The 19,148-nt window shown below is 41.2% G+C and overlaps 1 protein-coding gene across 1 annotated transcript in view; it reads left to right on the top strand.

Moving 5' to 3' along the window:
- pou2af2 (POU class 2 homeobox associating factor 2) overlaps nt 1–19,148 on the top strand; it is a 51,058-nt gene that overhangs the window by 15,833 nt on the left and 16,077 nt on the right. Inside the window, exon 2 of the mRNA XM_060846852.1 lies at nt 4,682–4,794. Within this exon, the coding sequence (XP_060702835.1) occupies nt 4,682–4,794 (113 nt within the window). The remainder of the gene's footprint in view (nt 1–4,681; nt 4,795–19,148) is intronic.

Here is a 19,148-nt window from a genome sequence, read left to right on the forward strand (position 1 = left end):
GCCATTATATAAATTGCTTTCCAATTTAAGTCTAATTGATAGCTTTTGGACAATAGACTATAGCCATCCTTTGTGTTTCAGGGTAGACCTTTTTGACAATTGATGATGGAATAGTGAATCAGTCTTCCTTTGAGAAAGTTTTATTTCCTGAACTATCTAGCTCAGCAATCTTTTGGATTGATAATTGATTTTGTACTATTAATACTTAGTTCAGAGTGGTGTAGGATTCTGAGTTAGCTGGCAATGACAACTATCTGGTAATCTTCTGCCATTTAAAATATAAATACACCTATTAAAAGGTACTGTCAATCCCAAAGCTTAGCGATTATCTTCACAATATCTCACCTACGCTTTGCTTTAAGTGCTAACAGATTGTGGTATGATGGCATAGTGGTTATGTTGCTAGCAATTCAGAGGTCTAGGCATAAACCGAACAAAGATGAGTTAAAATTCCACTACTGTCAATGAATTTCAAAGTCAGCTCATTAAACATATCTATAATTAAATAACAGCTGTCAGAAATGATGATTGTGGAAATGCTGACTTGTTGGAAAACTTATCTTGTCCCTTAACACCTTTTATGAGTGGAAATCACTTGTCCTTCCCCTGGCCTGTATATGACTCCAGATCCACACCAATGCAATTCACTTGGCCCAGCATGCCATTCCATTTTATTCAGGAAAATGGTTCACCTTCACCTTCTCAAAAGGAATGTTGAATGAGCAATGACAGACAGTGAGTGAATAAAGAATGTTACAGTTTAAGTATTCAAGATGTAAGATAAACACGGATGAGGAAGGCTATCATTAGAGGAAATCACTGACAGCAGTCAACTTGTTCCTGTAGAATTGCTTGTGTGAAGAATCCTTCCTAACAACAAATCTAAGTTTAATTTAAATTAGTGCTCTAACTGAGAAGTAGTGCTTTCACTGCACATTCACTATATTACTTACAATCTTGCATATTTATTTAGATTTCTCCCTACATCAGTAGGACTCCAATTTTACCAAATAACCTGATTGTTTTCAGTAATCCCCAATTGTTGTTCATTCAGGGCAGTAATATGTCAAATATAATCATTTGATCATTGGCCTTTGATCAAGTTTTATTTGCATTCCCTTCATCTCTTTACAATGACATTTCAATTACTGTATCATAGTATTAAACTTTTATTATCCTGTGTAATTACAATATAGCTAGTACACGATTCTCACTATTCGCTGAAACTTGCATTGCCTTTAGCAAGTTCACTACTTGGGTTGTGCTGTCAGTTAAAATTATTCTCTTTAATTGTCTCTGTTAAAATGAATTGTGACTCCAGTATCTTAAACAGCTAAGAGCTGTCTCCACAATCAAAATAGGTTCCTTATTATATGTATAATTGTCAGTCAGTTAACATCCACCGGCCTGACTTGCAACCATATCAACTTTCTTTCACTGTGACTGGGTCAAAGACTTAAACATCCCTCTGGGCACTGTGGATGTACCTAAGTCATGAAGTCTGTGATGTGAGCAGCTCATCACCCCTTTCTCAAGGCAAATTATTAGGATTAGAATTAGACTTAGGTTTACTGTCACAGGTACTCAAGTACAAAAATGCAGTTTACAATGTTGCTTCACATGGCACCATCTTAGGGACCTAGGTACAAATCTTAGATACACACTGGAGAAATAAAGAAAAAGAAATGAGAGATGAGCAATAAATGCTGACTTTGCCAATGATGCCCACAGCCCAAGAATGGGTAAAAATTGAAAATAAAAGGTACATCGTACCTATCTAATTATCTGCAGGTATTATCTTAATGGAAAGGCCATTTATTTCAGCTTATTTATTTCCCCGCTTTGTACAACTGGATGGGCCACTAGATTGTTTCAGAAAGCAATTAACAGTTGATCATGTACAGGTCAGACTAACTAAGGATGTTCAATTTCCTTCCTAAAAAAACACCAGTGAATCAGACTTTCAGCCCAGTATTTAACTAATGTCATAACTATCAAAAAACAAATGTGTCAGATAAAGCCTTGCATTTATATAGAACTATAAATGTCTTCAAGGTGTCTCAAGCACTTTGTATTGTTTTAAGTAAATTTGAAGTCCAATCGCTTATTGTAATAGAAGAACTTTAATTGCCAACTTGCAAGCTCCAAATAGCGATGTGATAATTCTGTTTGTTCATTGTGATGACTGTGGTATAAATATCAACCAGCACAGTAGCCCTGCTTTTTTTAAAAAACATAATGACATTGAATCTTCTGCATTCACCTGAGAGTAGATAACTGGGGCCTCAGTTTAAAGTCACTTTCAAATATTCTCCAAATCAGAGAACGTGTCAACGTTTTTGAACTCAAGTCTTGACAATGGGCCTTCAAACAACAACCTTCTGATTTTCAGGTGAAGGAATCACAATCTGAGCCATAACTGGAAATGAAATTGGACCTCTCTGATGGGACATTCTCTCACACACAAAAAACTCCCACTTCAAAAGTTTTTTCCTTGTGGTCAGGATTTTAATCCCCTCAAAACCCTTCTCCTTGCACAGTTAAAGTTGGACCCTACATATTTCGTAGTGCCCAAACGCTAAGTCACAAGAAGTTAGTATGATGGTACAAGAAGTGATTAGTAAGGTTAATGGAATGCTATCCTTCATTAGGAGAGGAATTAAACATCAAAGTAAGCTATAATGCTTCAGCTTTATTGAGCATAGGTAAGAACACATCTTGAAAACTGTGGGTAGTTTTGGGTTCCTTTTTGAGGAAGGCTATGAATACATTAAACACAGTTCAGAGGAGGTTTTGTAGATTGACACCTGGAATGGCATCTGGACTTTTGAGGATAGATTGGACAAGTTGGACTACTTTCCACTGGACCTTAGAAGAGTGAGGAATGATTTGATGGAAGTCCATAAGACCCTGAATGGTCTTGAATAGATGAAAAGATGTTTGCTCTTGTGGGTGAGCCATAAAGTAAGGACAGAATTTTAAAACTGGGGGATGCCATTTTAGGATAGAAATGAGGGGATTTTTTCTTTCTTTCAAAGGGTTATGCAACTTTAGGCGTCTCTTTCTCAGAGGCAGGGCCATTGATTGGCTTCAGTGCGGAGATTGATAGATTCTTTCTTGGTAGCTAATCAAATGTTATCAGGAAATGTGGAAGTTGGAACACAAGCAGATCAGCCATGAACTTACTGAATGGCAGAACAGTTCAGAGTAGATGAATGGCCTATTTTTTATAGCTAATTCCTACATTAGTATGTTCATAATATATAAATCATACAAGCTAACTTCATCAAAAGTTAGTAAATAACTTTAGTCATTCATTTTCACTTAAGTTGGTTCTGCTAAATTTTTGATTTTTCATTATTTCTGCAAGTAATTCCTTTTAGGAATGTATCACTCCATTACTAATGTATGGGAGAACTATTTCACATTTTATGTTAGCCTAGAAACTCTCTCTGGTGACTGTTATATCTGAAGATATATAAATAGGATATTACACAAATTATTACTCACTGATTATATCTGTACTGAAACGGATAATATTTCTACTTACTGTTGCAATGGTATCATGACAGGTGACTCAGGAAATCTCTTTTAATCTGATATAGAAACAAAAACAAAACCACAGACTTAAATAAATGGAACTTTCAAAACAGTAAGCAGTCTTTTCTGGAGAGAATTGAGCTAATTTTTTATGTTTGTTCACGGGATGTGAGGATTTGTGGGCATTGAATGTCAGTGGGAAGGAGATTAGATTTATATAACATGAATTACTGAAAGTCCATATTATTGTGCCATTATAATAACATACAAACAGATAAGTAAATGTAAACAGAAGGCTCGAAAAGAAATTGACAAACCTTAAAATATAGCTCATCCAACCTCCCTTGTTACTATCTATTGTCTCATTTATAGCAAATGAAAGATGCTTTTGAATATGACATTTTACAGTCAAGTAACTGGAGCCTAGAGTTCTTGATCCAGCAATTGAAAGTTTAAATGTTTGTAGACGCAGAAGGGCTAATCCTATCTTAATGTTGACATGCTAGTACCTGGCATATCCACAGGATTTTCCAAAGATTTTGTAATGCAATCTGCCTTCTTACCAACCTGATGTGGATTGAGACTTGGGAGCCTCTGTTCAGCATCATTCAGATTTTGTCAGATTCAGACAGCAAGTCTGGAATTGGTCTGAAATTGAAGTCTATTTTATTGGTAAAAATCTCTCTCATAGGTCTATACATTTACCTATGTAAAGGTAGACAGCAATTACCCACAAACATGTAAATTTCCTACTTCAGTGTTGAATATCATTGCTATAGTCTGTGCAATGCTTGGGACATTATAACTGGCCTTGGTAAGGATAAAGAAGCATTGTCCAGCTTTTCCACAGCTGATTGCTCTTTTGTGACCCTTTTCTGGAAACAGCAGTTGGATGAGAAACAATCTGGTATGGAGCTGTGCTGATCAGCACTATTAAATGGTTCCTTCAACAAATTCCTTGAACCTACATTTGGATATGTGCATTACATTTGTTTATTTTTTTGTTAATGTTTAAATGTTAGATGCCATTCACTTTGAATGTCATTCGCTGCAAGATGCTTGGGCAGACTGGGGTCTCAGGTTAATGCTGCGTTCCTCCATAAGTAATTTTTCCTCTTCAGTTCTATTTTTATTTTAACAGTTCACTCGGAACATTCTAAACGTGTGTATCAAGGAGTCCGCGTCAAGCACACTGTCAAAGATCTCCTAGCAGAGAAAAGATCCCGACAGACAAATGTGTCCTTCAAGTATAATGTGAGTAAACTAAGTTTTGTTCTTCATTCAAATAGGAATCTGGATAAGACAAGAACATGGAACAAGCCATATTGTAATTTCCCATCACAGTCCCAGAACCTAGACCACAGATCTAGTTTTTTACTTGTAATGGGGTGGGGAGAGAGGTTTAGGAGATAAACTTGCCTTTAAAAACTGGAATAATAATAAAAACAACTTTTAAATAGCTTTACTGTCTGTTTGATGTCTACTTGAGTTTTAGTCTTCATTAGATGCCAAATGCTTTACCTTAATCATGAATGGTTGAATTAGGGAGGAATATATTTGAATTATACTCTACTACATTCTCATGTTTGAGACTATTGTCTGGAATTTTCCATTCATTTTTCATGTGAATAATTAATTTATTGGTAGAGGAAATGGGAACATTTTATAAATTTGAATTAAAAACAAAAGTACAATTTTACAGCCAAGTTGCAACAACAATCCTTTGGGTAAAATGCATATTGACGTTATGTTATCCATGAAATAAGCAGCTCGTTGTGTTCTCAAGCCTATTTCGAAGAATTAATCTATAAACCACAATAACCAACAGATAGATTATTAACGTAAATGGAACAGGGAACACATAAATCATTGTTTCATTCTATAAACTGGGCTACAGGAGGAACAAGGTGATGAATAAATGTGTAGACAAAAAGCCTCTGATTTAGGATAATTCAAGCTGGTGGATTCTTGTAATCATGTCGAACCATCAGGATATTTTGTGTCCATATGAGAATTTTATATCTTTTAATCAGCTTTCAGCATGTTTGTGAATTGGAACAAATTTATTTTCATGTACGTAGGCTGTGATAATATGAACAGTGCAGTTCCAGTACCAGGAAATCTAGTCACTCGCAAATGAGATTCAAATCTCTTTCAGAAATTTGGATGCCCTCCCTAAGGCCAGTTCACCAGATCCAGATATTGGGACTGATATGCAAACTATCAAATGATTTCACAGGCAAGACGGTCAAAATGTCTCCCGAAGAAAAACTGAGAATTGAACTTGACCAAAGGTCAGCTGCTAAGCCAATTTCAGGGAGTTTCATGGAGGGTTTTTCTGTCGGCTTAGCAAAGTATCTCAAAAAATTCTCCACTCTTCATCTCATTATGTATGCACCCACCTCTGTGGAGCCAATTTCTGTCTGTCTGCATTTGGGTGTGTACAAGTTTAGGAAGGTAACAGGGTTTAAACCAGTAAGATTATAAGAAGGTAATTCATATTTTATTTTCCTGTCTTCAGAATAGACAGTAATAGCTTATCAAGTGCAGAAACCTGATCAGTATTTTCAGTTAATCTGAGATGATCAGACAGTAAAATTGGAGAACTTTGCTCAAGCTGGTTAAACTTTTGTGATGATGTGGGGCTGAGGTATCAGTGAAATTTCCTAGTGAGTCATGACATCTGAGGGAGCCCAGCTGTAATGACAAAGCCTACTGCCTAGACCACATTGCTGACCTTATCACTCAGAAACAAGATGGTGTGATCTGATACAAATTTATACTGCTAACTGCCATGCTACATTTGTTGGCTGAGGATTAAGAGATCTCACACGGGTTCCCAATGGATCTTTGGAAGCAGCTATTTGCGTGAAGTTGTCGCTTGACAGCCACTGGGATAGGATGGCCACCTAGCCCGTCAGGTCCCATATCCTGCCCCAGCAGCTGGCACAGTTCTGTGGCACACCCTGGGATGTCCTCAGTTGGCAAGGTGCCTTGCTCAGCTGGGAGAAATAGCATTGAGGGTAGGCTATTCCGAGAGGGCCTTCAGCTACAATCCACCAAAAAAATTTATTAAAAGCCACAGAATACTTCATTCCATTCCTTCCCTAATCTCCTTTAATCACCTTACTCCAGCACTCTTTCGTAACTAGTGCTTAGGAACATAAAAAACTAGCCAACTTGGAGTTACTTAGTACTTAATCCAGAAGGCCGATATGACTCACTCAATGAGGGTCTAGTTTCAGCTGGCACTGTGCCTCAGTGGTTAGCACTGCTGCCTCACAGCACCAGGAACCTGGGTTCAAATCCAGCCTCAGGCGATTGACTGTGTGGAGTTTGCACATTCTCCCTGTGTCTGTGTGGGTTTCCTCCGGGTGGTCTGGTTTCCTCCTTTAGTCCAAAGATGTGCAGGTCAGGTGAATTGGTCATGCTAAATTGCCCATAGTGTTAGGTGCATTGATCAGAGAGAAATGGGTTTGGGTGGGTTACTCTTCGGAGGGTGGGTGTGGACTGGTTGGGCCGAAGGGCCTGTTTCCACACTGTAGGGAATCTAATCTAATCATAATTAAACTCAATTGCTTTTTCACAGGAGGCCTTGTTAAAACCTTACTTATGGCTGGGAATAGGTCTTACATTGTAGTTTTCAAATAAATGCCAACTATAAAATATGAAACAAAATTAGATTCGTACAAAGTAAGAAATTGATTTTCTTCCCAACAAGTACAAGCACTGAGTCCTTTGTTATGTCTGTGTTAAAATGGCAGTGCATCCATCCAGTACATCCAGTAAAGCCACTAATGTCCAATGCAAAGGTAAAAAAAAGACTTGTATTTAAATAGAACCTTTCAAGCTTCTTAAAGCCCCACCTTAGCCAATGCGTTTCTTTGACATGCCACTGTTATGACCACAGTACTAGTTTTCTTTGGAAAGAGGAGGACTTCAGGATCCATTTGCATTTGACTTGGTTCTCGGATAATGGAAATATGATGGGAGATTGGAACAGATTCAGTATCTGTGGCTGACCAGGTCATTCAATTCTAAACCTACTTAACCTGTATAATCTTTCAGGGCACTTGTGATTAATAATTAATCAGCTTGGCTCATTGGTTAGATATGTTTCATTGATGAGGGGTGTTCCTACCTCTGATCCAGGAGGCCTGAGTTCTGTCCTGTCTGCTTCAAAGATGTGCAACATTTGGAAGTACTAACATTCAGAGTGCTGCTCCTTCATCAGAACAGGATCATAAGACACAGAGTTTATTGTAAAATATCACAGTGCCATGAAATTGAAACAATATATTGAATAAACCTAGACTGTTGTTAAGTCTTTCATAACTCAGTGTCTAATGATCTTGCCCCACCAGTTACCTGATAAAGGAGCAGCATTCTGAAAACTAGTACTTCCAAATAAATGCTGTTGGACTATAACCTGTTGTGTGATTTTTAACCTTGTCAACCCCAGTCCAACACCAGCACCCCCACATCACAGAAAATATCTAGACCTATCTCTGACAGAGGAATGCTGGAGAAACTCAGCAGGTCTGGCAGCATCTGTCAAGAGAGAAACAGAGTTAATGTTTCAAGTCCGGTATGGCTCACCTTCAGACGTTTGTTCAGACTTGAAATGTTAACTTGGTTTTAATCTTCACAGATGCTGCCACACATGTTCAATTTCAGCATTATTTCTGTGCTTCTTTCAGATTTCCAGCATCCACTGTATTTTGCTTTCATCCAGCAGATGAATGCCTCCCAAGAAGCTCCAAGTAATCTTGCAACTCAATGGGCAATCTGGAATAAGAGTGACATGCTTACCTTTGCCCTACGCAGATAAGGTGTGCAGAATTTCTATGAGGATGTAACTCTCCATGCACTTGGGAATATCTGAATCTTGACTGTAATCAAATTACACTGGGACACCCGGACCAACCAACCCAACCACCCCGTGGCTCAACACTTTAACTCCCCCTCCCACTCCACCAAGGACATGCAGGTCCTTGGACTCCTCCATCGCCAGACCATAACAACACGACGGTTGGAGGAAGAGCGCCTCATCTTCCGCCTGGGAACCCTCCAACCACAAGGGATGAACTCAGATTTCTCCAGTTTCCTCATTTCCCCTCCCCCCACCTTGTCTCAGTCGAATCCCTCGAACTCAGCACCGCCCTCCTAACCTGCAATCTTCTTCCTAACCTCTCCGCCCCCACCCCACTCCGGCCTATCACCCTCACCTTGACCTCCTTCCACCTATCACATCTCCATCGCTCCTCCCCAAGTCCCTCCTCCCTACCTTTTACCTTAGCCTGCTGGACGCACTTTCCTCATTCCTGATGAAGAGCTTATGCCCGAAACATCGAATCTCCTGCTCCTTGGATGCTGCCTGACATGCTGCGCTTTTCCAGCAACACATTTTCAGCTCTGATACTCCAGCATCTGCAGACCTCACTTTCTCCTGTAATCAAATTGCATCAACATTCTTTGACTCTAAGCAATTGAGGAGAATTCTTGCTCTATACGCAGAATAGAAACAAAACACTACAAAGGCTGAAACTTTGATTTGGAGAATCAAAAATGGGACAATTGGTTTCCATGTTTGTCAACAACCAGACAGAGAAATCTTTAGTAAGTGACCTTGCTGGAATTTTTAATAATGAAATATATTTGCTATAGTGATTGGAATTAGATTACTTACAGTGTGGAAGCAGGCCCTTCGGCCCACCAAGTCCACACCGACCTGCCGAAGCGCAACCCACCCATACCCCTACATTTACCCCTTACCTAACACTACGGGCAATTTAGCATGGCCAATTCACCTGACCCGCACATCTTTGGACTGTGGGAGGAAACCGGAGCACCCGGAGGAAACCCACGCAGACACGGGGAGAACGTGCAAACTCCACACAGTCAGTCACCTGAGTCGGGAATTGAACCCGGGTCTCAGGCGCTGTAAGGCAGCAGTGCTAACCCCCCACTGTGCCACCGTATCGCCCACAATGAGGGTCAGGTAGATTTCATTGAGACTGAGATCCCTGACTGGGGCTGTTAACCTAGGCCAATCAGGGAGTCCTGGCTGACAGGTAGAAACAGGAGTCTCAGAGATTCTCAATCCTCCAGGGACTGGCTCTGAGATAGCTGGTCAGAGTCCATGTACTGGGCATGTGTAAATAAAGAGTGACTTGCTGACCGAATATGGGACCGCATATAGTTATTTCAATTGCTTTCTTATATATTGTTACAATCTTATGCAGATCTTCAGGGCAATGGAAAAACAGTCAATATTAGTACTAGCCATAACTTAATGACAAAGTTGAAATTTTAGGACAATGGCTTTTATGGTACTTTCTCTGAACTTTGGGAATTCATTAGAGGATCCTATGGAACCAGTGGGGTTACAATGAGGTCAATAGATTTCAATTAATATGTCACGACAATTGTTTATCCATGTGTTATCTCTGTTAAACCTGCAATCGATGGGTGCTCAGGTCTTATTATCAATGTCAATAAGACATTCAGTGTGACCAAAGGGAGATGGAACTCTATCAATATTTGTGTGGGGTCCACACACAGAAGGGTTATGAACTATTAATTTTTCCAGCGTTGTGGTGCTATGTCTTCAGCAGTTTGGCAGTGGAATTCTTTCTCTAACCTTTGCTATTCTTTATCACATGCATCCTTTAAGGCCCTCATGGAAACTGTTTGGCGAAGCTATTGGTTAGTTGTCCTAATTTATCATGGTGTTATTGTCTGAAGCAGGGTCACTAGTTCCAAAGTGTTAACTCTGTTTCTCTCTCCGCTGATGCTGTCAGACACACTGAGTCTCTCCAGCAATTCTATTTATATTTCAGATTTCTAACATTAGCAGTTCTTTGCTTTATATCAATAGTTGTTTGGAATCATTTTTTTTCGGCAATGCTCCTTGTGAATTCAGCAGTTTACTTCATTAAAGGCACTATTTTAAACGTGGAGTTACACATCCCCGTAAAGATCGACTGAAATCAATTTCCAAAAATGCTTATCTGCATAATTTAGTTATCATTTAAAATTAATTTATAAAGAAAGAAAATTATAAAATTAATTTTTTTAAAAAATGTTCACCTTTGAAAATTTGCCTTAAAAAATTCACCTTAGTTTGCAACTTCAACAAACGATAAAGTTTAAGCTTACTTTTAGTTGTTGGAGTGTTTTAGGATTGTATTTGAGAAGTTAACTCATTAAGAGGTGATAAATCTTGATTAGATTCTCTACGGTGTGGAAACAGGCCCTTCGGCCCAACCAGTCCACCCCCGAAGAGTAACCCACCCAAACCCATTTCCCTCTGACTAATGCACTATGGGCAATGTAGCATGGCCAATTCACCTAGCCTGCACATCTTTGGACTGTGGGAGGAAACCCGTGCATTCATGGGGAGAATGTGCAAACTCCACACAGACAGTCACCCAAGGCTGGAATTGAACCTGGGATCCTAGTGCTGTGAGGTTGCAGTGCTAACCAGTGCGCCACCATGCCACCCGTAGTATCTAGCTCAAGCTCCACAAAAAAAGATTTAAGGCAGACTTTTGAATGAGCTGTGGGAGAACAAATTAAATAGCAACCTCTACCTAATTTCCTATCACTAAAATTGAGAAAGACCAGAGGAAAAATTAAGAATAGGAAAATGCCATCATTACTGTAAATCATGTTTATATAGTATCATATGTTTGATGGCAAGATTTTACTGGATTTTTTTTAGATCTTGGATACTTACAATATTGGAGAGCCATGGGGTGATATTGTTTGTAAACTTGGTCTTTGGGAAAATGCAAACAGGACAAATAATTCAGCACACGAGTTATGAAGGAAACATAGATTAGACAGATAAAGATCAGAGTAGTCAAGTTGAATCTCGGAACAACATTCAATACTAATGCAAACTCAAGGTTAAGCAAATCAGAAAAGGTGGTAACCCTGTTTTATTGATGTTTTAATGATTAATGTAAAGAATTGACTCCCCTGGGAGCTGGTGGAAGTGAGTCGCATTGACAAAAGTTGTTTATAGATACAATATCAGCAGAGAAGATGTGGGAAATAATCTGGAAAGCAAAGTCCTTTGGGACCATCTGACGGATGGAGATCATTATGTTTCGTTCTGTAAAATCAACAACAAACATTTGCATTTAAGCAGTGCCTTTAATATGGTAGAACATCTAAAATCATTTTACAGGAGCTTTATCAGACAAAATTTGACAACAAGCCACATGCAGAAATATCCAAACAAGTGATTAAAAGTCAATGGGGCAGTTTTAGAAAGTGATTGAAGGAAGAAAGGTGAAGTTGTTCAGGAAGAGAACGAAAAATGACAAGGGCATAGCTGGAAAGCTAAGGTTATAAAAATCCCAAATGTACAAATGTCTAGAAATATCAGAGCATGAGATCTTGGAGAGTTCCTCAGCTGGGGGAGGCTATATTATAGGCAAGTGTGAAACTGTATTGGTTAGTTTACATGCATCTGACGATCTACCATGGCAGCCCAATGTCTTCTGAAGCTTAGAAAGCATCTGCCGCTTTCACCAAGCCTTCAATCATCTGCCCTATAATATCCTTAATGTGGGTCAGTGTCAAACTCTCTTTGATAATACCTCATGAAGCATTTTGGAATCGTTTACTACATTGCAGTTGCTATCTAAATGCAAATTGTGGATTGCCTCAGGAAGTTGTAGAATTAAATCCCAAAGTGTTTAGAATTTTCTTTCACCACTTTTTTCTCCACAGAGGTTGCTACAAAGGAGAATGGTGCATGTGATTGCACAGCTTGAAGGACATGTTGAACATTGCTTAGCCCGATAGCCTCTCCACTTTATGTTACTTGCTCTTCTGAAAGTGTGTTTGGATGATTAAGCGTGTACTTTGATGCAGTTTATAGTTTGCTATATGTTAAAACAGAACCTGTGTGTTTGTTGAGTCAGATATCTTGAAATGTATTTACAACACTGGTTACAATCTTACAGACTGATACAGATAGTCAGGGGTCTATGATGGATAACTAACTGATTCCATCACAACTGGAGCAAATGACTGTAGGTGAAATGGGTGTCTTTATGAGGGAATGTCTCATGTCATGATGTCATGTCACAGACCTATCTGGCCTTGGATTGATGCTCCGCTACTGATGGCACTGAATGGACGATGGACTGAATACCTGTTCAATTTTCACCAAAACATTATGAAGTCTATTCTGACATCTCAACGTATCTGAATGTTAATGAATTTTTCTGATGCACTTCATAATAGCTAAATACATCTTTTCAATGTAAGATTTCCATTAACTGCTCTCAGGGGGAAAGTCAACACCATTTTCCAATAATATTCTGCCAGAAGTTAAATAAAGAACTCTTTAAATAAATTTAATAAGACATTCCATTCACCAACAGGATTGTGTATAACAGGACTCCCCAAACTGGTGGTCAGGATCCTGAGTGGGGTCGTGAGCTGTTATTTGAAGTTATGAGTTCTGATGCAGCAATGGCTACCATGGTGTTGTGCAGAGTTATAAATGTTGTCCTCTCTCCTCTACCAGAGCACATACAATTCTTACTAAATGATCACAACCATTTTCAAGTCTCGAAATGGTATCAGAGTGGGAAAGCTATTGGTTGTAAGTAAGCGAAATTCCAATTTGGAACATGCATCACTAAGGAAATGGGAGTTTGTTGTTACACTAAAATTTACATAATAAATTACAGAATGACTTGAGTTATCTGAATGACTGAATTAGCGACTGTTGAGTTTGCAGTGACCATGCCTGGCTAATGATTAACCAAAATAATTTTCCATATGATCATTGCCTCCAACAGAAAAAATAAATCTTTTCTGTCAGCTTGGGCAGGGTTCAAACTTAGATCTTAGAACTAAAATTGATTACTTTTGTAGATAAGCTATTGAAGAGTACTTCTTTTCTTGGTACTGAAATGTAGCATATGTTTGTTTAAAACCTTGTAGATATCAATAGGTAATTTTAATTCAGAGTGATGCTTTTTAAATGGGATTTGTTGAATTGAGTAAAAAGTGAGGTCTGCAGATGCTGGAGATCAGAGCTGAAAATGTGTTGCTGGTTAAAGCACAGCAGGTCAGGCAGCATCCAAGGAACAGGAAATTCGACGTTTCGGGCAAAAGCCCTTCATCAGGAATAAGGAAAATGTGTCCAGCAGGCTAAGATAAAAGGTAGGGAGGAGGGACTTGGGGGAGGGGCGATGGAGATGTGATAGGTGGAAGGAGGTCAAGGTGAGAGTGATAGGCCGGAGTGGGGTGGGGGCGGAGAGGTCAGGAAGAAAATTGCAGGTTAGGAGGGTGGTGCTGAGTTCGGAGGAATCGACTGAGACAAGGTGGGGGGAGGGGAAATGAGGAAACTGGAGAAATCTGAGTTCATCCCTTGTGGTTGGAGGGTTCCCAGGCGGAAGATGAGGCGCTCTTCCTCCAACCATCGTGTTGTTATGTTCTGGCGATGGAGGAGTCCAAGGACCTGCGTGTCCTTGGTGGAGTGTTCTTGTAAATTTTCACCTCCATTAACTTATGCAGAGAATGGTGACTAAAGAACCAGATCGGCGTATAAAGCAGTGCCGAATACCCATATGGTCTCAGCATGCATTGAAAAGAGAATACTACCTGAATTGTAGGTAGGACAAGCATGGTGTTATATGGACTGAACCAGGATGCTACGTGCTTTGAAATAAGAATATTGTTGCTACATTATGTCATTAAGTGTGAAACTGGTTTCTATTGATGTTAAAATCAGGCAAGGTTTAACAGGAGTTGCCCATTCACTCTCATCTGTTTTGTGCTGTTGACAAGCTTCAGGTTCCCCAAGTTGCTTTCCACTGGACAGTGAGCTGAGACATCAGGCTTGGAATGGGATTGGATTTACAGGAGTCCTGACAGAGACCCTCCTTTTGTCGCTACTGGACATTGAAACACTGAGGCAGCAAGTTGTATGGATCAAATAAATGTTGATTTCTTGAAGTTGTTTGCATCAGAATAAAATGTCACATGTATAGAGACAAGAGGGTTTTGTATATCCAGACATTGCGATTGCATGGCAGTATCTAGAATAGGAGGAAAGGCGGTGTTGTAGTGGTAATGTCACTGGTCGAGTAATCCAGACCCTCAGGGTAACGTCGGAGGACTGTGAGTTTGAATCCCACCATTGCAGATGGTGAATTTGAATTCAGTAAAATAACTGGAATCAACAGTTAGTCAAATGGTAACTACTGTTGAAAACAATCCCATCTGGCTCACTAATGTCCTTTGGAGAAGGAAATCATCCAGCACCTTGACTGGTTTGCATGACACTCTCAGGCCCACAGAAATGTGGTTGACTCCTAATTGTCAGCCAGCCATCAATACTCACATCTCATGACAAACAGAGAAAGATGCTGATGCTATCTACACTCAATTAAGGACTACTTTTTCAGCCAGATGTAGTGGGAGCCCATTAATCCTGTTGAACCACCATCTCTAAGTCACCACTACACTGGCCAAAGGCAACAAGCATCTTATCATTGTCCAGGAGGGAAACAATGGGACAGTTCCAAAGAAGAACTTCTTTGACTGCCAACAAAAGAGAAGATAGACAAAACAAAATAGAGGCTGCCATTTATGCCACAATGCCAACCAGATTCTAGATAACTCAGCTATACCTTTACATTCCGTGCTTGCCTGCTTTCAGTTCTCATTCATTGGAACTAGGTGTTAATCAGGTTCTGGTAAAAAATGAGGTCTGCAGATGCTGGAGATTACAGCTGAAAATGCGTTGCTGGTTAAAGCACAGCAGGTCAGGCAGCATCCAAGGAATAGGAAATTCGACGTTTCGGGCATTCCTGATGAAGGGCTTATGCCCTAAACGTCGAATTTCATATTCCTTGGATGCTGTCTAACCTGCTGTGCTTTAACCAGCAACACATTTTCAGCTGTTAATCAGGTTCTGTCTGGCTGCTGGTGCCCGCTGCAGCTGAACTCTGTCATGCACAGGGCCAGCTTTGTCCTCCCCACAAAACCTCATCCACCTCCCATTTCCCCAGTTCCTCAGGGTCTATTGCATTGCCTCGTTGTCTGCTTCAATAGAGCAGAGCATGGCACATGAGGATGGTGTGCACTATACTGGAGGTTTCCACTTCCCAGCCACCCACACACACCCCCACCCACCCCCACCCCTCCATCCCACCCCAGTCTGGTTCAAGCATGAAACCACATCTTCAACAACTCCATCATCTGCTCTACCATGGCCCTGGTCAAAGCACAGGCAGCATTGAACCTACACTCCTTAATCACTCATAGGGTTGTGCAGGTGTCATTTGAGTGTTTGTGTGGTCTGGCTCAGTTTCTTTCAGCATTGAAGAGACTAAAACCTGTCCAACTCTTAAGAATAATATGTATTCCTCATTTTATCCCTTATTCCCCCATTAACCAGCCTTGTAAGGCACCAGGAGCCTCAAACACAACAGGAAGCCAAGAGTGCTCCAAGTATCACAGCAGCTGCGAGGATAGTGAGCACAATCTACCAAGAAGTGGAAACAGTGACCACCTGGACATTCATGGAATATTCCCCCACTTATCAAGGAGTGATAGTGTCCCTAACCCTGGATCAAAAGATCTGAGTTCAAGTCTCACTTACTCCAAAAGTATGTAATAGCATCTCTGAACAGATTGATTAGATAAATAGGTTAAATTAAAAAAAAACCCTTCCTTTTGATGAATTCCTCAGCACTGTAGTACAGAACTCTCAGTGCCATATCTGGGCAGTAAATGTTCCTGAATCCCACTGCCCGCTGTAGCACTCTCTACAACGTCAGGAAATAAAATGTACAGGTGCCTTTGGTTGCTGTCCTGTTGCATTTGAACGATCCCACACAAATCACCCCTTGCTCCCTGGAAGGAGTCAGTTGCATGGAGGTTTAAAGTCCTTTCATAACCACTGGGAGACGACAGATTCCCACTCAGGTCCCACTCCAGCATCCAGCATAGTTCCACCACAAAGTCCCGAAAGATAAGGATCCTGCACCCGCATTGTACCTCACCCACTCCCAAGAAGTCGAGTCTGAGTCAAAAAGACTCAGGCCCTGCTGTCAACTCCTGTGTATCCTGAAGGGCTATGCGATGGTGACTTCTCCCTGAGCTGGGTGCTTCTCATTCTCCATAGCAGCATGCTCACCATCAGTCCTGGAGCCCTACATCCCCCTTCGCTTTCTTCGGGAGCAGCTTCAGTGATCCACATCCAACTAGTGGCTGGGTGCCTGACTCTTGCTGGCAATGACCTATGTTGGGAACTGAAGCAGAAAAGACAAAATCTGAGTTCTGAGAGCAGTCAGTGATGCCATAACCTGCAGGTGAAGGCTGCTCATAATCCTCCAGTCAGTGAGGTATACTGCACCCTGATAATGAGGGCCATGTCTCCAACTTCCATTCAGCTTCAGTCTCAGTGTGTGCACCAACTCGGGGAAGCTGCTGCCTCAGCTGAATGTCCAACATGTTGCATCAAAAATGGCTACTGTGTTCTGAACCTCTTCCTGTCCCAGACCCACACCGATGTCAGATGGTGAAGTATTCACCTCCATCTCTCTGGGCAGCCTTTCTTGTTTCACAAGTGATGGTCGGTTTTGACCAGCATTTGCCTCTTTTTATATCATTGTTGTTAATGTCTGCATCACTGAGATGCCAATGTTCAGTTTACATGAAGCGATGTCATGGAGTAAACTGCCTTTGACCAGCAATTGAAGCTGAATCACATTCACTCTGCTTGCATTGTAAATGGCCGACAAAATGCAGGGGTTTTCAACTGCATGCTTCATGGATTTCCCCTACGATGTCCTAGGGTCCAGAAGATGTGGATCCCCCATTTTCATCCATCAATTGGACACTGACTTCACCCATTGTGATATTGTTGTCCCAGCTGTTTTCCTATTGCAGTTAGCATCTAGTGAATGGTCAGGACAGTAGAGAATGCAGCTCAAGGTGGACGCTGTCAGTGGCTAGTTCCGATTGGTCATCAGGTACCTAGGTACTAGTACCTCCATGTCCCATTCAACCTCAATAACCCATTTCTACACACGTCCCTTCCCCACACCAGCCCCCCCCCTCCCCCACCCCATGTGGATACCCAACACATTGAACTTTGCCTCCTTACCCTTGAACCCTGACTTTGTACCTTAATGGTGCCTACAGTGGTCTTCCAGAATCTCCCTGTCAAAACACAACCCCCCCCCCCCCCCCCACCCCGTACCCTACCATGCCATCAAGTGCTGTTCTGCATACTGCTCTTAAATCTTAAGTTTCTTCCTATCACTGTCACTCAACTTCACTCTTGACTGCCTCACTCCTTTTGTCAATGAGCCCCCTGTACCTCTACAGTGTTCCCCTGCACCATCTCAACAACCAATGTACAGGCTCCCCAGGGCAGTTCCCACTTGGATCTCTCATTGATTTCGACTGGTAGTCTCTAGACATTACTGACCAAGCCTCTGACCGGTACTTTGGCGTTCTTCAAGTAATGATACATGATTCCTCTGACCACATGTGATGCCACTTCAGGACAGCCCATTGGCCATTCCCTGGGCCGTAATTGAACAGCATAGAGTACCTACATTGTGGAATCAGGCCATTCTGCCCAAAAGATCCACACCGACCTTCCGAAGAAGAACACAACCAGACCCATTCTCCTACCCTGTTATCCTATATTTATCCCTGGCTAATGTGCCTAACCTACACATCCCTGAACACTATGGGCAATTTAGCATGGCCAGTTCACCTAACCTGCACATCTTTGGACTGTGGGAGGAAACTGGAACACCTAAAAGAAACCCATGCAGACATGGGGAAAATGTGCAAACTCCACACAGATAGTCGCTTGAGGCTGGAATTGAACTCGGATCCCTGGCATTGTGAGGCAGCAGTGCTAACCACTGAGTGACTGTGTCCAGCCCAAGTGGAACTGACCATGGTTAAGCCATTGGACTGTGCCTATGAGTGATTGTACTGGGAACTCCAGATAAACTACGGCTACCCCTCGATTGCACCAGACCCCACCCACCTTCTGACATGACCATCCTGTTGAATAAATGAGCAATGTGTTTGCCACACAGGCAGTTGGCATGTGTTTTTGGTGTTAGGCTGATATATTGGTGCACTGTACAACAATACGTCCCGTAGTTTCCTCTCCACCCGACACCTTCCTGGACAGACAAATACTCTGTGCAAAATAGCCTGTCAATATGACAGTACTGATAGCATCAATACGCTAACAGCTATAGCAAGGAAACTGTGAGCATGCAGGTAGATGTTAAGTTAGCAGCCTCTAAGAAAGCAAGCAGCAGTGTTGAGATGTAGCAATCCTTTCAATACAATTGCTAATGTACTCTACAATGCAGCTCTGTACTTCCTCAGTGTCCTGCAGAGAGGTGTCCTGACAAATTGGCTATTACTAGATGCCAATGTCTGTGGATGAGATGGGCGTGTAGCTGGTGGCCTTGTATCATGCCCTCTTGAATGTGGAGACTCAGCAGATACCTTTGCTGAATTCCATTTCGAGAAGGCTTGGCATCTCGTTTGCTTGCAGTGAGAAGTAGGATATTAATGGGTTGGGTATA

Source organism: Hemiscyllium ocellatum, chromosome 29, assembly GCF_020745735.1.
Source record: "Hemiscyllium ocellatum isolate sHemOce1 chromosome 29, sHemOce1.pat.X.cur, whole genome shotgun sequence".
NCBI lineage: Eukaryota > Metazoa > Chordata > Chondrichthyes > Orectolobiformes > Hemiscylliidae > Hemiscyllium > Hemiscyllium ocellatum.